The sequence below is a fragment of the Typopeltis vanoorti genome, chromosome 26, assembly GCF_054136105.1.
Source record: "Typopeltis vanoorti isolate ZY-2024b chromosome 26, IOZ_Tvanoo_1.0, whole genome shotgun sequence".
NCBI classification, from domain to species: Eukaryota; Metazoa; Arthropoda; class Arachnida; order Uropygi; family Thelyphonidae; genus Typopeltis; species Typopeltis vanoorti.
In genome coordinates, this window is record NC_143574.1 from 1,046,675 (window position 1) to 1,063,715 (window position 17,041).

At 35.4% G+C, this 17,041-nt stretch overlaps 1 protein-coding gene across 2 annotated transcripts in view; it reads left to right on the plus strand.

Moving 5' to 3' along the window:
• Positions 1-17,041, plus strand: part of RalGPS (Ral GEF with PH domain and SH3 binding motif) — a 181,229-nt gene that overhangs the window by 101,135 nt on the left and 63,053 nt on the right. For both annotated transcript variants that reach the window (XM_090415068.1, XM_090415067.1), the window contains exon 6: positions 13,312-13,494. In XM_090415068.1, the coding sequence (XP_090271194.1) occupies positions 13,312-13,494 (183 nt within the window). The remainder of the gene's footprint in view (positions 1-13,311; positions 13,495-17,041) is intronic.

Consider the following 17,041-nt stretch of genomic DNA (forward strand, 5'->3'; position numbering starts at 1 on the left):
TAAGTTTTCCTCAATTATTCCAAAGTTCCTACAATTTAAAGAAACCATTACTACAGAAAGAGCGCACCGTATTTACACTAGAGCTAAACTTGAACTGTTAACAGAGAGGATTTGCGATACAAAACGCTATTTATCTTTGCTTTTCACAGAAAAAACATCTTTAGAAAACCAATTAGCAGCCTGCTTAGATCTGGATTCTTGGAATCACATTAAAGATTTAAGTACACACCGTGCATTACATTATCAAAACTTAAATAAACAAAAGCTAATCAGAAAATTCAACTTTCTCAAGTCAAAACAAGAAAGTTCTACCTTAAATAATTGCCATAGCAGTCTTAAGAATTTGGTAATTAACAAATCGTCATACGTGCTAAGTCCCGATGAAGAGAAAATTCTCGAAAAAGGCCTAAACTTTGTGTTAGCACCGAAATGCATCCCTAAAGAATTACTTTTAACTAAGATGGAGAAGGCAGCTTCGCTACTTCCTACCGCAGACGCGAGTTTACTTCGGATCGAAGCAATTCTTGCAATCAACGATGCAAAACCTCCTTCTGATAATATATCCCCTAGTGAGAGACTTGCAATTAAAAATCTACGGATTAACAAGGACATTGTCATCTTAAAGGCTGATAAGGGGAATGCAACTGTAGTTGTAGATAAAATAGACTACCGAGAAAAAATCTTAGCACTGTTAAATTCAGATAGTTATTTGGAAATTGAGAGAGACCCAACAAGAGAAATACACAATAGAACAAATAATCTCCTACAAAAGACCACAGAAATTCCACGGAATACACGGCTCTCCATCCGCTCTTTACACCCCCTCATTCCAAGGTTATATGGACTCCCGAAGGTACACAAAGAAAACTATCCACTGAGACCTATAGTAGACAGCATTGACTCACCCACATACAGGTTATCCAAATATTTGGCGTCATCGTTAAAAGCTTATGCGGGAAAATCTTCTTCTTATATTAAAAACTCAACAGATTTTGTCTCTAAAATAAAGGACCTAAAACTAAAATCTTCTGATATCATGGTGAGCTTTGACGTGGTAGCACTCTTTACCAACGTTCCGACACAGGACGTTCTCCATATTTTAAAAAACAAGATTTCAAATAAAATGTTCTCTCTGTTATCTCACTGTGTAAACTCTGGCTATTTTGAATTCGAAGGTAAACTATACAAACAGGTCAAAGGATTAGCTATGGGAAGCCCTCTCTCTCCTGTGTTAGCCAACATTTTTTTCGAAGACTTTGAAGAAAAGGCGATCTCCTCTTTTACTTTAAAACCAAAAATTTGGCTTAGATATGTGGACGATATATTCCTCATATGGGAGCATGGTACTGAGAATCTTAACAAGTTCCTCGACCACTTAAACAACCGCCATCAAGATATAAAATTGACTATGGAGATTGAAGAAAATAGTTCCATCTGCTTCCTAGATGTTAAACTCACCAAGACGCCTGAATCAATTAAAGTCTCTATTTTTAGAAAGCCAACACACACAGACAGATATTTGCATGCGTCCTCCCATCACCATCCAGCGCAAAAGTTGGGTATTATATCAACTCTAGCGAATCGTGCAAGATCTGTACTGTCAGATGAAGAACTAAAAAAGGAACTACAACATCTTAAATGGACCTTTAAAAACAATGGCTACTCTCTAAAAAGTATTAACAACCAATTATCCCGCCACCAACGTAACAACGTAGAGACACAGGACGACTCCAAAGGTCATATCGTCTTGCCATATATCAGCACACTATCCAAAAAGCTGAGCAGAATTCTAAAGAAGTTTAACATAAAAACGTGCTTCTCGACTCTGCCAAAAATAAGATCACGCTTCAACAACTATAAACAACCTCACAACCTTCTACAATTCCCAGGTGTATACAAGGTTACTTGTGAATGCGGAAAGCCTTACTATGGACAGACAGAAAAATCTATCTTACTACGTCTCGAAGAGCATCAGAGAGACATTGCCTATAAGAGAACTAGAGCTACTGCTCTGTCGGGCCATGTCCTGCTTTCAATAAACACGAACAACGAAGGCCACCAACATGAAATAGATTGGACATTGACTTCAAACCTACACATCAGCCATGATGAAATAGAGCGCCGCATTGTAGAGTCAAGGGAAATCACCTTAGACCCTTTTCATTTGAATAATAATCTTAGCTATAATTTGGCAGACTCTTTCAACTCTACTATTAGATACTGGAGATCGCGTGATTCCACACACGCACAGGTGTACAACAATAGAACTTTAACTCGGACTGTAGTTCAAGCTCATAACTGTAATTTACAGTCGAATATTATGGCTTTATAGTTGTATAGCTTTAGAGTGTGTCAATGCTAATTTAAGTGTCTTTTATTGTCTTTCTATGTTCTTATCGCCTGAAGAAGTCATTTTTGACGAAACATGTTGCTTTTTTTTCAAATAAATGTCATTGTGTTATAATTCTCGGGTTTAAGTCAGTTAATTTAAAAAATGAATATATATATATATATATATATATATTCATTTTTTAAATTAAATGACTTAAACCCGAGAATTATAACACAATGACATTTATTTGAAAAAAACGCAACATGTTTCGTCAAAAATGACTTCTTCAGGCGATAAGAACATAGAAAAGACAATAAAAGACACTTAAATTAATATTGACACACTCCAAAGCTATACAATTACAAAGTCATAATATTCGACTGTAAATTACAGTTATGAGCTTGAACTACAGTCTGAGTTAATGTTCTATTGTTGTGCACCTGTGCGTGTGTGGAATCACGCGATCTCCAGTATCTAATAGTAGAGTTGAAAGAGTCAGCCAAATTATAGCTAAGATTATTATTCAAATGCAAAGGGTCTAAGGTGATTTCCCTTGACTCGACAATGCGGCGCTCTATTTCATCATGGCAGACGTGTAGGTTTGAAGTCGATGTCCAATTTATTTCATGTTGGTGGCCTTCGTTGTTCGTGTTTATTGAAAGCAGGACATGGCCCGACAGAGCAGTTGCTCTGGTTCTCTTATAAAGCAATGTCTCTCTGATGCTCTTCGAGACGTAGTAAGATAGATTTTTCTGTCTGCCCATAGTAAGGCTTTCCGCATTCACAAGTGACCTTGTATACACCTGGGAATTGTAGAAGGTTGTGAGGTTGTTTATAGTTCTTGAAGCGTGATATTATTTTTGGCAGAGTCAAGAAGCACGTTTTTATGTTAAACTTCTTTAGAATTCTGCTCAGCTTTTTGGATAGTGTGCTGATATATGGCAAGACGATATGACCTTTGGAGTCGTCCTGTGTCTCTACGTTGTTACGTTGACGTCGGAATAATTGGTTGTTAATACTTTTTAGAGAGTAGCCATTGTTTTTAAAGGTCCATTTAAGATGTTGTAGTTCCTTTTTCAGTTCTTCTTCATCTGACAGTACAGATCTTGCACGATTCGCTAGAGTTGATATAATACCCAACTTTTGCGCTGGATGGTGATGGGAGGACGCATGCAAATATCTGTCTGTGTGTGTTGGCTTTCTAAAAATAGAGACTTTAATTGATTCAGGCGTCTTGGTGAGTTTAACATCTAGGAAGCAGATGGAACTATTTTCTTCAATCTCCATAGTCAATTTTATATCTTGATGGCGGTTGTTTAAGTGGTCGAGAAACTTGTGAAGATTCTCAGTACCATGCTGTAATTTACAGTCGAATATTATGACTTTGTAATTGTATAGCTTTGGAGTGTGTCAATATTAATTTAAGTGTCTTTTATTATCTTTTCTATGTTCTTATCGCCTGAAGAAGTCATTTTTGACGAAACATGTTGCGTTTTTTTCAAATAAATGTCATTGTGTTATAATTCTCGGGTTTAAGTCAGTTAATTTAAAAAATGAACATATCCCAACCCCGAGTTAATAGTACGTTTCATATATATATATATATATATATATATATATATATAAATGTTGCAATCTAATCTCAGTACAGATCTTCATTCAGGATAGCCTTTCTCTCAGTATCTTGAGTTCCCATAAAATTGTTCTGATAAGCATAATCACATTTAAAAAGGACTATATTGTTATTAACAAAGTCTTTGCTTATTCAAGAATAACAGGGTCTTTAAATCTGTCTTAAGTTCAGATTAGAGGATTACTCTTGTCGAAACTATAAATGATTTTGGGGGAAAAAATATCTCTTCTTAAGTATTGTTTCTTGAACAGTGGACAAAAATTATATATCTAAACAGCTGTACCACTGTATAAATCGATACTTTTTATACACAGTGTTCCTTATACTTAATTTCAGTATTTCAATTTCAGTCTATTTGAGGATTTCTAGAATTTATTTGAAGAAAACTGAATTACATACAGATGTTAAAGTTATGCAATGGAAGAACATTCTTCTAATATGTATATACTAATGAAGTTCACTGTGTGTGCCATTTTGATTCAGTGCAGATCAAGAAGAAGAAGAAACTAGGTTTGGGATTCAGTCATGAGAATGCAGTGGTCCTGACTCTCACCCCCATGATGTTTATGAACAGGGTTGTATGCTGCTTAATGTGAACATCAAGCAGCATACTATCCAAGGAATGCAAAGTGCCAACCAAGGTTTTTTGACTATGTCCAGTCACCTTCTTATAGTGTGCTCTGTTATTAGATAGCCATCTGAATATTGATTGAATAGGAAATGACTGATAATTTGGGACCTAACCCAGCCAAACTGTATTGTAATGTGATGAAATTTCATGCTAGCTGGGATTGTTCCCCCCACTCTTATTTTGTCAGTGGGACCATGACAAATAGTGAAAAGCCAGCTACAACCACAAACTTGCCCTCAGCAGAATTAAAAATAGACACCATCAGCATGAGAGGTATCACTGGAACTTGTAGGCAAGTTGATAACTGAAACAAACAACTTAATCAGATGAGATACTGCTAAATAGTAATAAAATGTTATAGTATTCAGTTGTTTACATTTGAAAAATAACATCGATATACTGATAGTAATGGGAGATATGAATGCAGAGATAGGGAAAGGAAGAGAGGATGGTCTGGTAGACCCCTGGGGCTTGGGAGAAAGAAATGAAAGGGGAGACAGACTGGTGTAGTTTTGTAGAAGACACGAATTGATAGTGACTAACACCTGGTTTCAACAACACAAGAGACTGTCTACTTGGAGAGTACCTGAACAGAGAGGTGAAGGAGTAAGAAATCAGATTGATTACATTCTAATTAATTTGAGATATAGAAATGTAATAAAAATACAAAAACTTATCCTGTAGCAGACTGCAATAGTGACCATAACCTGCTCACAATTAAAGTAAAAATCGGATTAAAACAAATAAAGAAATTGCAACTAGAAAAATAAGAATTGATGGACTAAAAAAGAAAAGATATCAGAGAGAAATATCAAGTCAAGCTGAATTAGAAAATAAGATCAACAATATTGACTGATAGACCTCTAGAAGTAATCTGGACTGATTTAAGAGAGAAAATCAAGGAATGTACTAAACGTCTTCTGGGTGAGGCAGAGAGGAGAGGAAGGAAGCCCTGGATTACTGAGGAAGTGTTAGAAAAAATGGATGAAAGAAGAAAATGGAAGAATAAGAACAACAACGAAGCCCAAGTCAGACATAAAGAGATCAATAAACAAGTAAAAATTCTGACTAAAAAGGCAAAGGAAGACTGGCTCAATCAGGTCTGCAAGGAAATAGAGGAAAATGGTACAGCAAAGGATATGAGAAAGGTCTATGAAGACTTGAACTTGATTTCAGGGAAGAAGAGAAGGACAAAAAAAGCAGTGCTTTGAAGGATGAAAGAGGAAAGATTTTGTTGGAAAAAAAAATAAGGTGGAGGAAGTATGTAACAGGACTTTATGGAGATGAAGATAATCTGGAATGTGCTCAGATGGAAAATGATGATACCCCAGAAATTAAGGAAATGGGAACCCAAAGCAGCCATTAAAAGAATAAAGGATAGGAAAGTTCCGGGAGTGGATGATATTCAAGCAGAGCTGCTGAAGGCATTGGGAAAGGAAGGAATAAAACTTCTATCCATCATCTTTAATAGAAGTCTGGAGGAGGATAGAATACCTAAAGACTTCGTAAGATCTATTTTTATTTCTATTCCCAAGACTACAGGAACGATGTATTGCAATAAGCATAGAACTATCAGCTTGATTAGCCACTTTGCAAAAGTCCTAATCAACATAATATATAGAAGAATGGAACAGATGGTAGAGAGAGAGAATTAAATGACGTACGGTTTGGTTTCAGGGGAACTAGGGAAGCTATTACAACATTACGGATATTGGGAGAAAGAATGATAGAGTGCAATAAAGATTTATATGTATGCTTTGTGGATTACGAAAAAGCTTTCGATAATGTTAATCACTCTTTTACTTGATGTTTTGCATAAAATAGGAATAGATGAAAAAATTATCAGACTGTTGTTCAGAATGTATAAAAGTCAAGAAGCCAGGGTTAGATTTGAAGGAGAGGATACTGAATGGATTCCCATAAGAAAGGGTGTGGGATGTCCCCACTCCTTTTTAATGTCTATACTGAATGGATGATGAGAGAGGCCTTGAAAGATCTGAACAATGGAATAAAGATAAATGGACATCTGATAAATAATAGAAGATATGCAGACGATATTGTGCTTATGAGCGAAACAGAGAAAGGTTTGCAAAGAATTTTGAATAGACTGAACTGGGTTGGAAATGAGAGATATAAAATGAAAATAAAGACAAAGGTTCAGAAGACAAAAAGTGATGAAGATTTCAAGGAAAGGAAATGATGGGATGGAAATCACTTTGAATTGACAAAGAATAGAGAATGTAAAAAGTTTTGAATACCTTGGGAGTTGGATAACAGATGACAATAGATCTAATTATGAAATTAAGAACAGAATTAAAAAAGCAAAAGCAGCATTTTTCCAAATATACCACATATTAAGAAACGGAAATCTGAACAATCAGTTAAAAGTAAGAATCCTCAAGTCAATGATTTGGAGCATGGGAACATATGGATGTGAGTCCTGGATGATCAATAAGGAAATGAGTGACCGATTGAATGCATTTGAAATGTGGTGCTTGAGAAAAATGGATCATATCAGCTGGACTGAAAGAGTGAGAATGAAGAGGTTCTTAAAAGATTCAAAGTGAAAAGAGACTATATGACTAATATCCAAAGAAGAAGAAAAGTAGCATTTGCAGGACATTTGATGAGGGGGTTCTTCTGGAGAGCTCCCCAGAATAGTATTGCAGGGGATGGTGGAGGGAAGGAGAGGAAGACTCCCGACTGCAATGGAAAGACAACATCAAAGGCTGGACAGGCAAGCGTCTTACAGAAGCAAGAGTTAGAGAGGCATGGAAGCAGACTGTTCATCAGCTGCAACCCTCTTAAAAGAGGAGGCAACAGGATTAGATTGAATAGTATTCAATACCAAATGTGATAAATTTTTGAATGGCAGGCAATCTCAAGTAGTGATATGTACAGATTTCAAAATAGAAAATTGGATGGCGTATTTGTGCTTATAGTCCTGCAGAATGTTCTACCCAGAATGGAGATATTTTGAGTCATTAGAGGAGTAACTGATATAAAAACCAGTTCTTGTTAGAGATCATCATAGAGAGCAGAAAATTTTTGAAAATGTTTCATATCATGTAATGTGGTGTATACAGTTCATAGTTGCATAAGGTATCTTGCACATTTAATTTTTATACAATGCTTTCAACTGTTTTTCGCTAATATCTAGCTGACCTGAACTTTTTTTTTTTTGCAATTTTGTGGTATCTTGAAATTGTCCATACTACTTTGGGTTTGGATAGCTTTATTGGAATTTCCTCAAAACCATTAAACATGGAATTATATTACTTCTTTTGCATCCTATAAAAAAAAGAAAAAAGTTAATTTTAAGTTTTCTTAAATAAGTTTCTTTCACTTGATATACCTTATGCTGAAATAAGTATTGGAATCTCTCATTTTAAACGAAATATACTGATATGTGTCTTTCTTCACATGTGGCCTATGCTACTGATAACGCAAATAGAATCTCCTAGATCCAGCTGTACATCAGTATACTATTGATGCCATATCATTTGCCTGTTTGACGTTAGTAATAGACTGCATCAGTTGTATCCAATATTATCAGCCATTGGAAATATGAATATGCCTTCAGCAAGAAACACACAGATTTAGGAAGCACAGGCAATTAAAGGGTGTTTTGGGGAAAGGGGATGGAAGTCTTGACTTTTCCTGTGTGGAAATGATCAACCAAGAGCAGGAGTTAAGAGAATTTCAGAAATACAGGTTAGTGGTAGAACATTACATTTCTACTTGATTTCTACAAAAGAACAGCTGCATTCATGCAAAATAAATTTCTACCATGTAAGTTACAGACCGATCTGTAATAGAGTTACAAATAACACTGAACCATTTACTGGTCAGATGGAAATTTTGTGGAACAGATGCCTGGAGAATGCCATCTATTAGGTGCATCATTCTCCCTTAAAACATAGTAGCTGTAGAGTATACTTGACTTCAAATTTAAATGATATAGTAACAATAAAACACACTATCCATAGTATAGTCAGTGATGAATAGACTTAACAAAATTCCTGCAACTCTACAAAATAAAATTACAAGAAAGAATAATACTACCAATACCTCTCTATGGTAATAATACTACCAATACCTCTCTATGATGGAGAGAAGAAAATGTTGGTTTTTGAAATGAAATGCTTCAGGAAAATAAACAGAACTCATTGGATGGAGCACAAGTGCTGCAAGATATCCCTAAATGAATAATTCTTAATACAGTTAAAAAAAAGCATGAACTGCATTGGTTTTGTCGCATTGTGCAAACAGAACCGGACAGATCCTCACCTGGTATTTGAGGGCACTATGGAGTACAAAACCCAGAGAAAACCAAGATTAACATGGCATAAAGCACATAGAATTGCATTGGACTTTCAAAGCTGTTGGCATATGAAAGAGCTTGCTTTGGACAGATAATGGTGGAAGGCTCTTATTCATGAAGGACTCAACCCATCTTGAGGATGGAAAAGAAGTGTAATTGACTTCTGATTGTGTTACCCGAGAGGATGAATGCCAGTCGATATGCAATGGATAGTACAGTTTCCTATATTGTGGCACTTTTAAAAACTAGAATATGCTGTCTCTTACTTACAAGTGGGTTGTGTCCTGGAGGAACATCCTTGAGTCAAAACTTTTGTAAGCTGAAACTGATCTATCTAATAGATCGGTTTACTGTATTAGTTAGAAATGTTTGTAACATAGTATTAAGTGCTAAAAAAGGGAAATTTAAAATCAGTTGTTCATGATGAACGACGTAAATAAAGAAAATAAATTTAAAATGCAATTTTAAAACTATTTTAAACAATAGTGGATTTCAAGTATTCAAATTAATTAACCTATTCTTTAATATGAGTTCATCCATAACTATTGTATTCAAGTGAATGTAACCAGCTTAATGATGGATAGGCTTGCATTGTCTTGATCACCTTCATAATTTTGATATTTAATTTCATTTTGAGATTCTTATTACATTTGGAAGTGTGTGCAGTGCTCATCTCACTTGCATAACATGCATAAGAAAAAATTATGTGGAAAAATTTGACTGGCTTTTATCCTTTAGAATGAGCTGGAACATCAGGTGCAGGCCAGAGACCAGTACATTCAAGCGTGCACTGGTAATTCATGTCGAAAGAAGAATTGTTCAAAATACCTAACTCTTATTATGATAGATAAGTATCGATGAAAAATGTAATTAGGAACAAAGGATGGTCCACTTGCTATTGAAGTGTGGGCAATTTGGATTTGTCTGAAATATGGTACTATCCCAATACTCATTTTAACAATGTATATTGAATTAGGAAGAAAAATTATCCAACAGTACCTTACATAATGTGGTTTCAAAGTATTGATTTCATTATATTGCAGTTTGCAATTAGTAGAAAATGCAATATAATGTCTGGCCTATATAGACTACGAAAAAGCATTTGAATCAGGTAAAACATCTGCAACACTAAAGCTCTTAAAACCCAAGGAACTGAGAAACCATATATTGAAACACTAAAACATATTTACAATAATGCAACTTCTGTAATTAAATTATATATATAAAAACAGTGAAAAGTTCCCAATGGTATCTGGCAAGGCGATACCATATCTCCCAAATTATTTACAGCTGCACTAGAGGAAGTCTTTAGAAGCCTTGATTGGGAAACAAAAGGAATAAACATAAATGGAGAAAAGCTGCATCATCTGAAATTTGCAGATGATATTGTCCTAATAGCAGATAATCTTGAAGATCTGGAAGAAAGGCTAAATCAGCTAAATGAAGCCTCCAAAGTAATTGTATTAAAAATAAATAGAGAAAAAACAAAAATAATGATGAATAAATACATAAACCATAGAACTGTCAAAGTTGAAAACCATGAAATAGAACAAGTTACTTCATATGTATATTTGGGCCAATTGTTATCCTTTGAGGATTGCCAAAGAAAAGAAATTGAACGAAGAATTCATCTTGGATGGATGGCTTATGGGAAAATGAGAGACATATTCAGAAGTAACATCACTATGAGTCTAAGAAGGAAATCTTTCGACCAGTGCATACTTCCTGTCCTAACATATGGAGGAGAAACATGGACTTTAACAGAAGCCCTAAACAAAATGCTGAGAACATCACATGGAGAGAAGTATGCTAAAAATAACATTAAGAGATAGGAAGACAAATACTTGGATAAGATCTCAAACAGATGTCATGGATATTGTAAAATACATTAAACAGGCTAAGTGGAAATGGGCTGGCCATATTGCCAGATGCAGTGATGGGAACTGGACTAGAAAAACAACAGAGTGGAGACAAATGGATGGAGCAAGACAAAGAGGAAGACTGAGAAGAAGGTGGAGGGATGAACTGGAACAAATTTCAGGAGTGAGATGGATGGGAGAGGCAGAAAACTGAGTGGTCTGGAAAATCATGGGGAAGACCTTCGTCCAGCAGTGGACAGAACCAAAAGGTTGAAGAAGAAGCATTGCAATCTGATTGTAATTTTGTGAGAATGGCAATTATATCGATTGCATTTGACATTAAGTTATTTATTACAGTGGAGTAGTAGTGTGTTACAAAATTAAGATTATACACATTTCTGAGCATTATAAAAAAAAATTATCAAACATTTTGCATTTCTGAATTTACATTACAAAAAGTTCTTGCACATTTCTGTTGATATTTATTGCATTGAAATGAATAAAATTATAGTTGCCAAGATATTCTTGGTTAATCCTTTTACCCAAGTGTAAGCAAACAAAGTTTGTGCAAAGTATCTTCACAACTAGGCTACTTGTATATAGAAGCTGATAACTTTATAACAATTGCCTTAGTATTCCATAATGCAAATCACACTTCCTTTCAGATGTGTATAATGCTAAGCATTAAGAGAGAGGCACTACTCAGACCAATCATGAAGATAATTTACAAACTTCTGTGTGTTAAGGCTTAAGTGCTGGGAGAAAGCCATGTTAAAAGTTTAATGCAGTGAAACAGCATTTCTTCTTTGAGTGCCATCTCCTATCGGAGGTCGGTGACCACCTTTGCAAATTTTGAGCAATCTTCAGCGATTCTGAATAGTCTTTCAGAGCTCATGTCATTCCACTGTCTGATGTCTGCAAACCAAGATCTTCTTAGTCTTCCTTGTCCTCTTCTTCCATTTATCTTCCCTTTTATAATCAATTGAAGTATCTTATATTTTTCATTATGAAGTAGATGACCAAGATATGCAGTTTTTCTTTTTGTAATGTCTAAAAGGTTCCCATGATTTCCCTTCCAGTACTTCTTGATTGGATGTTTTTGATGTCCATGGGATTTTTAACATTCCTCTGTATAACCACATCTTGAAGGCTTCAAGTTTTTTATGTTGTCTTCAAGGTCAAGTTTCTGCACCATACAGCAGTACAGACCATACATAGCATTAATCATGCATACTCAAAGCTCTAAATTTAAGTTGCAGTTACATAGTGTTGATTTCATCAGGAGAAAATTGTTTCTTGCCATTTCATTTCTTTTATTTCCATTTCTGGGTTGTATTCTTCATTTAACCAGCATCTGGGATATTTAAATTTTGTCATGCTTTCTATTTGTTTTCCATTTAAGGAAAGTGCTGAATTAAGAATTGGTTTCTTGCTTATGGCCATGAATTTAGTTTTGGTGATATTTATTCTTAATCCCATTCACTAGTTCAAGAAGATTTGAAGATCCTGAATATTGTCAGCCAGGAGAGCTGTGTCATCAGCATATATGAGATGTTATTGATGGTTTCACCATTTACATTAATCCCTTCCTCTCTTCCTTGTAAGATTTTTTTGAAATATGGCTTCTGAGTATATGTTAAAAAGGAGAGGCGACAGCATGCATCGTACTTACTCTTCTTTTGATTTTAATGGAATCTGTGATAATGTCATCAACTCGAACAGATCCCTTTTGGTTCCAATGTAAGTTTTCGATGATCCTGGTGGAAACAGAACTGGGAAACAATTAAAAATGGTATTTAATTCTTCTAATATATTTTATCTCAGTAACAGAGACATATCATCAGAGAGTACAAAATAAGACTTGCAACACACACACACATACACAAAGGCAGCACAAAACTAAGTGATATACTGATGAAAAACCAGAGTCCTAACTAGGTGGGCACTCTTTACAGACACTTGTTGGCAGCCTAGAATGTAAACTGGGATCTCGAAGCATTAGTGTTCCCATATTTTGCAACCATATTTATTCAGATTACAGTACAAAGACATGGCCATGTCTTTGTACTGTGTCCAAAGATGTGGCTATTTATAAATTTTATGTGCAACCTGTTACCCCTTTATATATTCAATTATAAGAGAGAAAAGGAAATGTTAAGCAAGTGTACCTAAGAAACAAATGTTTGGAATATTTTTTATTATTAAGCCCGGTTATATTAATGCTTCACATAATGCAATTTCAGACAGTATTTAATATTTTCAGCACACATTTACTGCACTATGAAGTATTGCTGTGTACACACACAGTGGTTAAGCAAATTCCTTTATTTACTTTTTTTTCCCTCATAGTTTTTGCATTCTGTTGGATATATAATATATTTGTGATCTTTATCGTTGATTTACTTTCAGATGAATATCTTAATAAGAATTATTACATGTGTATTTTTGTTTTCATTTGAAATATTAAAATAAGTGACTTTTGCATAATAAATTATTTATTTATTTTGTATTGATAAAAAAAAATCAACCTAGGTTAGCTTTTGGACAGTAAAGGAAGTGCTGTCTGCTCAAAATCCCAAGAGTAGAGCTGATATTATAGCCCATTTTATTAAAATAGCTAAGAGATTGCACGAGCTCAACAATCTTCACTCAGAATTTGCCATCATTTCTGCATTGCAAAGTGCTCCAATTTTTCGGTTATCAAAAACATGGGCAGTAAGTAGACTATTTTTTTGTATAGATTATACATATGTGATGTTCTATATAATAAATTAGCTGTTTTGTGAATTGTTTTTTTTTAGCAAATTACATATTAATTTGGTCAAAATTAAATTCTAATTTGGGCTAATTCTTGAATTCTAATCCTCTCTTCACTGTCCCAGCCATGTATATTACATTATGCTCTGTTTTTGTACAGTATTCAACAGTATCTGAAAACTTTGGAAATAGGTGTTGAAAGCTTTTTCTCTGTGTTTTTTTGCAGTGAAATAACTTTCAACATCTATCTCTAATCCAGAGTATTTTAGTAATAAGGTATGACAGCTGGGGTGCTTCAGGGTCAAAGCTGTATAACTAAGAGGAGACCTCCACATAGCCTTTAAAGGAATGCAGAGAACCGACCAGGGCTTCTGACCTAATGTCCAATCCTCACCTTCTCGTGGTGCACCCTGTTGGGTATCTACTTGGATACTGCACGAACGAGGATGGGCTGGCAATTTGGGATTTAGCTGACCAAATTGTATTCTTATTGGTTAAACCAAAATAAAAAATGATGGTACAACATGACAAAATTTCATGCCAGCTGGGGCGTCGCCCGGAAAACAAGGACCCCGTTGTTTTCGCCAGGGAACCAGGGCGAACAGCGAAAAGTCAGCTACTGGAACAAATCTGAAAACACACCCCAACTCAACATCACCAGAGTTAAAGATCGGTACTATCAACATATGAAGCCTGAATGGCAAAGAAATGGAGCTAGCTGAGGAATTAGATAAGTACCAGATCGACATAATATGGGTGACTGAAACAAAAAAGACAAAAACTGGTGAGATCTTTCTGGGCAATAAATACAAAATGTTATATTCAGGCAATGACAATCAAGGAAACGAAGGAGTAGTCATAGTATTCAACACAAAATACGAGGCTAATCTTCTTGAATGGCAGTCAGTCTCAAGTAGAGTAATGTGAGCAAATATGAGAATGGGGAACTGGACAATGAGACTTATTTGTGCCAATGGTCCCACAGAAGGTTCTACTAAGGTAGAAGTGGAGGAAATTTTTGATGCTTTAGAGAAAGCAACTGACACAATGAAAAAGGAAAAGTTGGTCCTTGTTGGGGATCTAAATAGCAGAGTAGGAAATGATTGTGAGACATACAAAAATATTTTGGGAAAATTTGGAGAAAAGAGCAAAGCTAATAATAATGGCAAATATTTGTTGGATTTCTGCTCAGGACATGGACTTGTTATTACTAACACCATGTTCCAACATAAAAATGTGCACAAATTCGCATCGAGAGAAGAGGTCAGGAATAAGAAAAGTCTCGTTGACTATGTTATTGTTGATGGTGATGTTTTCTCCCTGGTGCAGGACACCAGAGTGTACAGAGGATTTGAAATTGGAAGTGATCACTATTTAGTCTTGAGCAGGATAAAATTGAATTTCATATTGAAAAGAATAACATGCAATAAAGTTTTAAAGCAAATAAAAGTTGAGCAGCTCTCAGATGTGAACTGTAGACTAAAATACACAAAGATTATTGAAGAAAAAAATGAAAGAGTTTGAGAACAGGAATCAAACCTTGGAGATTCAGTGGCAAGCCTTGAAGAAAACCCTGATTGATTCAGCTAGAGAGGCATGTGGTGAAGTTGTCTGCAAGGATAGAAAAATCAGAACTTCATAGTGGACACAGGAAGTTAAAGAGGCAGTGAAGGAAAAGAAGAAAGCCTATCAAAAGTTCCTGACAAATAAGTCAGCTTGTGCTCTTAGAGAATACAGAGACAAATGCAAGAATGCTAAACACTGTGTAAAACTAGCTAAACAAAAGTCATGGGAGGACTTTGGCAAGAATATAGAAAATAAATATCAAGAAGGTGGCAAAATATTCCGGAGGTTGTTGAAAAAGCTTAGGAATGGAGGACAGAGTGCTGTAAAAGGAGTTAGAGATGATAGGGTGACATGAAAACAGGAGAAAAAGATATCCTTGAAGTATGGAGTAATTACTTTGAAAAACTGCTAAATGAAACAAGCAGTGACGACAGCACAGTGGCAAAAAACACTGACCAGCATGCAGTCAGGAATACATATCCTTACTTGAAGTAGAAAAAGCCATCAGAGGCTTGAAATGTGGAAAGGCAGCAGGAGTATGTGATATTCGACCAGAAATGCTGAAGTATGGTGGTATAAAAGTCTTACAGTGGCTGCACTGCATAGTTCAGAAAGCCTGGACAGAGGGACGAATTCCCGATGATTGGAGTAGAGCTCTAATAGTACCCATATATAAAAAGGGATATAAAACTGAAGGTGAGAATTGCAGAGGTATTTCCCTACTGAGTGTTCCTGGCAAGATCTATGCAAGTATACTTGAGAAACGGTTGAGAAGAATTGTGGAAGAAAAGCTGGGTGAAGAACAAGCTGGATTCACGCCAAATAGAGGCTGTCAGGATCAGATCTTCACTTTACGACAAATAGTCGAGAAAGCATGGTAATATAATAAAGATCTGTATTTAAGTTGTGAGGATTTGGAAAAGGCATATGACAAGGTGCCAAGAGAGAAGCTATTCAATACGCTACAGTTATATGATGTCAATGGAGCATTATATCAAACAATACTTAGTCTTTATTTGAGTTGTAAGTCAGCAGTTAGAATTGATGGAAGTACAGGAAGATGGTTTAATGTTAAATCTGGTGTCAGACAAGGATGTACATTATCCCCTCTGTTATTCATTATCTATATGGATCACATTATGAAGGAAAGTGGTATTAAACATGATATCAAAATTGGAGATGTTAATGTCAGCTAAAATCCGCTACAAGTCTGCAAGATTCTCTGAGTAAATTGAATAACTGTTGTAATAGATATGGTATGAAGGTCAGCAATAAAAAGACAAAGACAATGAAAATAGGCAGAATCATTGAAAATGTCAACTGTGTTGTGAACGGAGAACCTGTGGAATAAGTAAAACATTTCAGCTACTTAGGCATGATTTTTAGTGAAGGTGGTAAATTAAATATGGAAATAGACAACAGAATCAACAAAGCTGGTATGGTAGGAAGTCAATTGAATAAATTCATATGGAATAAGAGAGAAATTAGTCGGAACACTAAATTAGCTGTATACAAGACAGTGTTCAAACCAGTTTTAACTTATGGATCTGAGAGCTGGGTCAGAAGTATAACACTTGACCAAAGACTAGAGACCGCAAGAGAGTCTTGAGAAATATTATAGGCGTGAACAGATGGCATCAATGGCAATATTATATTAAAAACGAGGATATTAGGAAAGAACTTGACATTGTCAGCATCCAGGAATGCGTTAACAGAGCTAATCTCAGGTGGTATGGTCACTTAAACAGAATGGGCGAAGAAAGATTAGCAAAACAAGTGTTCTCTGCCAGGTTGGCAGCAAAATGACCCAGAGGAAGACCAAGATATAGGTGGATTGATACGGTACAAAGTGCCTTAGGGGATAGAAATATAAGATCTGATAATGTTGGAGTCTTGACAAGTAACAGACTGATTTGGAGGAAAATTGTAGATAGGAAGT